Source organism: Pundamilia nyererei, unplaced genomic scaffold, assembly GCF_000239375.1.
Source record: "Pundamilia nyererei isolate P.nyererei 1_Seehausen unplaced genomic scaffold, PunNye1.0 scaffold00050, whole genome shotgun sequence".
NCBI lineage: Eukaryota > Metazoa > Chordata > Actinopteri > Cichliformes > Cichlidae > Pundamilia > Pundamilia nyererei.
Window position 1 is genome coordinate 859,710 of NW_005187451.1, and position 5,962 is coordinate 865,671.

The 5,962-nt window shown below is 39.4% G+C and overlaps 1 protein-coding gene across 1 annotated transcript in view; it reads left to right on the forward strand.

The window, feature by feature from the left end:
• Positions 1-724, forward strand: part of LOC102200286 (cornifelin-like) — a 19,610-nt gene extending 18,886 nt beyond the window's left edge. The window contains exon 4 of the mRNA XM_005733233.1: positions 494-724. Within this exon, the coding sequence (XP_005733290.1) occupies positions 494-724 (231 nt within the window). The remainder of the gene's footprint in view (positions 1-493) is intronic.
• Positions 725-5,962: the final 5,238 nt, after the last annotated feature.

Genomic DNA, 5,962 nt, shown 5'->3' on the forward strand with positions numbered 1-5,962 from the left:
TCTCCTTTTATGGAAAATGTCTGCATTTTCTATACATAATACCTCCTTTGTTAACAGGCAAGCTAACGGTCTCGTTCTCCTTTTAAGGAAAATTATCAGTTCCATACATGACACTCCTACTGCTGTGGAGACTTGCTTTTCAGTATAAATAAACGACGTTCTGGAAGCCCTGGGCAGTTTTTCTGTGTCTCATCTGTTGTGCACGTCAGTGCAAGGCAGATTGGACCGTTGACTGCCCATGCGCATGTAAAAAATAGATATCTGAGTTGTGTGTTTCTTTATCTTCTAAATAGTTTTCTCTTCACAGATTTCAACTATGCCTAAATGTTTTTTGTCAAACATTCACACACATACTCAGTATCTGCTGCAAGGATATTGTGACATGTGGACCAGAGGAGCCAGGGATTGATCTACCAAACCTCTGGTTGGTAGATGACCTGCTCCTCCACCTGAATTACACCACATCTGTAATGCTTGTACTCTATTTCTGCAGGGCTCTCTCTGTAAGGACATTGCAATTTCCTGCTTCTGTGAGTGGTGCTCCTGGTGTCAGATGCATCGCGAGTTAAAGCATCGCAAGAAAACGCCAACTGTCATCAACTTACACAATAACACTGTCATCAACATGCAGCCTGTTCCAACTGTCCAGCCAGGAGTGATGATGATGCCTGCGCAACCAGTTGCAACTGGTTTCATGACTCAACTAGGAGTTGTCATTCACTAAAAGTGAAACTGAGAGATCTGATGTTACTCAGGGTATTAACTTGTGAAAGCAGAGAATGTAATCATTTAGTATGGTAAATCCTTACTAATGACTTTCTAGTTATCAAGAAAATTAAGAGAGTTAACATGGGAATGATGATTTGCCCATTTGAAGTTTGGTTACAAATGTAAATGTACTTTATTGTTTACGCAATAACAATATTTTACTGACTAAAAACTTTCAGAGATCTAGTCTTATCCTACTTTTCTGAGAATTTTCTTCTCAAATGAGTGATTCAATTCTAAAAGCTGCAAAGACTTTTACACGAAAACTTCAGAAGGGAATGCAAATGGTACATTTGAACACCATGGATATACAGTCCAGACTGACAAACTAACAATAACAAGGAACAATAGTTGAGATGTTGAGCTCTCCGTAACCTGCCAACACATACTAGCATTGTCTGCATATAAAACTTTAGTGGTTTGTTGTCTCCTGCTTCACAGCCAGTAGCAGGAAAGGATTTTAAAAATAAATTTCTTTGGTTAGTTTGTTTAGCTTCAAGATTATCAAATAAATGGGAGCCAGATGTATTCATATGCTTTATTTTGGAAATTAACTAACTTTACCGCTGTAGGAAACCTGTATATTTGTGAATTTCCAAACTATGAAAAGAGGCTCTTGAACAAATTGACGGGCAAGTGCATCCTGATAATGAGTTTGATGAATCGCATTGACAAAGAGCTTAAGACAAACATAGCTTCAGGGAGTGTGTGTGTGTGTGTGTCAGAGTGCTCTGGAATGCACACAGAGTCTTTGCAGACTATTAAGGATCAAACATCCTATCAATATGCAATCAATTATATACCTCTAAGCATATATGGTTGTCATTTATGCTCAGAAATATATAATCCAACAATATAAACCTGACACCCTCCTCCAAACTTGGGTGTGATGGTAGCCCTCTAGTGGGTCACCACACTATCCTTTAGCATAGCAGCATTAAAAGAAACGTGCCTTGCAAGCTGGAAAAACTGGTTTGATTAGAAGTTCATATTACAGCACTCTGGCTTGTAGTAATCCAGTAATTAAATACTTGTTTGTCTAAACAGCACTTAGGTCACACAGCATACTTAGATTTTTGGATAGAGAAACAAGGCTATTCTTTATTGTGAATTTTAGAAAGACAAACCAAATTATATTCAATTTTTATTCTCTTCTAACTAGAGCAAGAGAGGTTTTTTTGGGTTTTTCTGTCTGTTTAAAGGGAAATAAATCGAGGTGTCATCTGCATGTCAGTCTTGATTAAGGCATGTAAATCAGGAATATGGCACCTTGCATAGAGCCCACAAAGGCTCATGATGACGAAGCATTGGAGGTTTTCTGTTTAACAAGTACGATCTAAAGCAGTCTAAACCGGTTTCTCTGAGGCTGAGCACTTTGCAAAGCGAGGTAATGGAAGTAGTAAGTGATTCTGACAAACACTATAAGATTAATTCAAGCAGAACAAAGACTGAACCATCTTTAGCAGTTAATAATAGATCAGTATGAAACGCTGAATTAGTCCCACTAGCATTTAATGAGCAACAGACCAAAAACGTGACATCAAGAATGTCCTGTAATTGCTGCAAATTTTACTCATCTATAAAACATATAAATCATAGTTCTCTTGTGTCAGAAGGCTTTCTTATTTTCTTGAAGGAAAATAGTGATTGAGATTTTTCACAGGCTTTAACAGATTCAGAGACACACAGCAGTTTGTGGGGTTTTTTTGTAAAGCTGTGTGACATAAAAATGCTAAGTTAAGGTTACACAGAATTTAAACTTTACATTCAGCATTAGCCTCAACGGATCAGGCGAAATTGCGAAATCTCTGCTTTTTATTACATAAGCACACTTTTAAGGTCCAACTAACTTCCTCAGCATATTAAAGGCTGGTGTCAGATTAAATTTTTGACAAACTAGGACTTATTTTATACGCTTTGAGGACTTTGTCGACCTGTCACCTACAGCAAGTTTTTCCATATAACCAGATAACCTAACATGCATGTCAGCTGAGTGTGGGAGGAAGCTGAAGTATTCAGAGGAAACCCACGGCACAGGGAGAACAGGAAACTCTACTTTCAAAGGCCCCAGTCAGGGCTTGAACCAACCTCCTATGATCGGGGATACATAGATTCCTGACCCTGAAAATAACATGCTGAGGAAGCTGACTTAAGCTAAAGCTATACTTTTAATTATCAACTAATTCTTTTTTATTTTGTGGGCTGTATAATGTAGTTTTTTGAACTTGTACTTGACAAGTGAAAGGCTGCTGGTGTGATTCTAGATGGCGACACAAATTCTATTTTTGGACTTCAGAAGAGCATCCAGCATCAGTGTTGGTCAAGTTACTTGAAAAAAGTAATCAGTAACTAATTACTGATTACTTCCCCAAAAAAGTAATCCCGTTACTTTACTGATTACTTATTTTCAAAAGTAATTAATTACTTAGTTACTTTTTAAAAACACGATTTACAACCTGAAGAGGTGATAAAGCGAAAGATCTTTCAGCCCAATTCTACTTTTTCTGCATAATCATCATACAAAATGTAATCAAATGGAAAAGTCCCTTTTTAAAACTTGTTTTATTAGTTTTAATCTTTTAACTTTATGCATCAAGCAAAAATTTAATTATATGCAACATTCTCTGACTGGAAGAAATTAGTTTAACATTTAAACCTATTTTCTGCACATTCCAGCACATAATTTTGTTTTTTTGTGTGTGTGTTTACACTCACTCTTTCAAATAGATGCAAGTAAAACACAGCAGAAAATAAATAAAGTCAAAGACTAGCGGTCCTGTTGCTCCATTTTCACCTGTAAAGTAGAAGTTGGGTAGGCGGAGGTTTACCCTGATGCAGGTGTGCCGCGGCGGTCAGTGGAAGAATCCGCGAGTTTCCCTGTGAGTTTCCCATTACGTCGTTGCGCACTCGGTGTTTACTCGGAAGTTTAGGGGTTTTTTCATTGTAAAAAGAAGTTTTCTTCCCACGCACAGCGGACACTAATGTTTTTGTCACTTTTTATGGAATCAAACTCAAAGTAAGGTCAGTACTTCCACGCTTTAAACGCTGCACGCTCATACTCTCTCTGCACTCGATATATGATCCATTGTTGATCTGCACACAGCTGTTGTCACGAACGTCGCACTCGCTTACGTCACTGTCATGAGACATTCTCGCAAAAAAATCACGGTTTTAGTAACGCAGTAACGCAGCGTTCCTACGGGAAAGTAACGGTAATCTAATTACCGTTTTTGCAATAGTAATCCCTTACTTTACTCGTTACTTGAAAAAAGTAATCGGATTACAGTAACGAGTTACAAGTAACGCGTTACTGCCCATCTCTGTCCAGCATAAACTATGCCAAATAAAACATGCACAGCTACCTGCTCTGGTGAACCCTTGGGGCAAGAGTCCACCTGAAAGTAACTACAGTACTCCCTCGAATATAGCAGAGGCTACATTCCTTGACCCTGACAGGTGAAAATCCATGAACAAGAAAACACATGTTTATCTTATTATTTTAATATGGTGATAACATAGATGTAGATGTAAATAACTGTTGTTGGAACCACTTCAGGAACCAAGGATGGGTGAACAAAGTTGTCTTGGTCTAGAAAACCTGCTGTCATTCTCCATGTCCCACTGTTAGCTAGATTGCATTCCTTTGCAGCATTGTGCCACCGAGTCTGTGTAGTGGACTTTCTAATTAGGGCTGGTATTGTAACAGATTTCTACAACTCGTTCAATTCTGATTCACAAGGTCCTGATTTGATTTGATTCAATTTGATTTTGAGGCAGTAAGAAATATTATAATTGTGATCATTTATCTTGGATATATACTGTTGAAAGAACCCTCTAAAACTTGTAAATTAAATATATTTCCAAATTAGGAACAGATTTTTAAAAAACAGTTACAATATTGCACTTTTTATTTAACGTGTTAAGCCCCGGGGTTTTTCTATCAGGGCTGCAACGGCAGACGTGTGGAGTGATGAGAGAAAGGACCCAAGTGCAGGCACCGAATTTACTGAGAGGGAACGTTTATCTACAGTTGTTGACATACAAACAAAGATGGGAAATGACTGATGTGGAACTAACAGAACCTGCTAGCATAATGGACAGGTTTTTGACACAAACGAAAAGCAGAAGATGAATCATCACCAAATATGCGTACAAACCCACTTCCTTCCAAACCAAAAAGCAGAAAATATGATGAAGCATATCTTGCGCTTGGCTTCACCTGCACAGCGGTGGGTAATGAGGAGAGGCCGCAGTATGTTGTCTGTCTTAAAGTGCTAGCTTGAGACAGTTTAAAGCCCAACAAGCTAAGACGCCACTTAGAGACAAAACATCCAGAGCACAAAGACAAATCAGTGGACTTTTTCAGACAAAAACTTCTAAATTGTTGTGGTCAACAGTATCTCTTTACTAAAGCTGCCTCTGTTTCAGCAAATGCTCTCCTCAGCTCCTATAAAGTTGCCTACCGAGTGGCTCAGTGTAAAAAGCCGCACACGATTGCAGAGGAATTAATACTTCCCTGTGCTATGGATATGGTTTCAACTATGACTGACGACGCAGCAGCCAGCAAACAGGGTATAACGGGATATTCCTCGTCCAATAATACCATCGGCAGGCGCATTTATGATATGTCAAAGGACATAGAGGATAAGGTGCGTGACAGCTGCTTTTCTCTGTAGATGGATGAAGCCACTGATATTAAAAAAGACTGCTTATTGATAACGTATGTCAGATTCCTTGATGGAGATGAGGGAGGAATTACTTTTCTGCAAACAAGTTCCTGCCAGAGCAACTGCAGAAGAACTGTTTAAAATCATGGATTCTTACTTGAAAGAGGTCGAGCTGAAATGGGAGGACTGTGTCAGGATTTGCACAGATGGGGCACAGGCTATGGCTGGGAAACCAGGAGGGCAGCAAGCGCTCATCAAGCGCGTCTACCCCAATGTGCAGAGGACGCACTATATGATACACCGCGAAGCACTGGTGTCTAAACAGCTGAGTCCTGAGCTCAGTAACGTAATGACTGATGTCATCGCCACAGTCAACTACATCAAAACACGACCTGTGAAAGCCCGGATTTTTTCAGCACTGTGTGAAGAAATGGGCTCCGACCACACAGCCGTTTTGTATCACAGCGAGTCCCGATAGCTGTCACGTGGGAAGGTGCTATCCAGGGTCTCTGAACTGCGAGATGAGA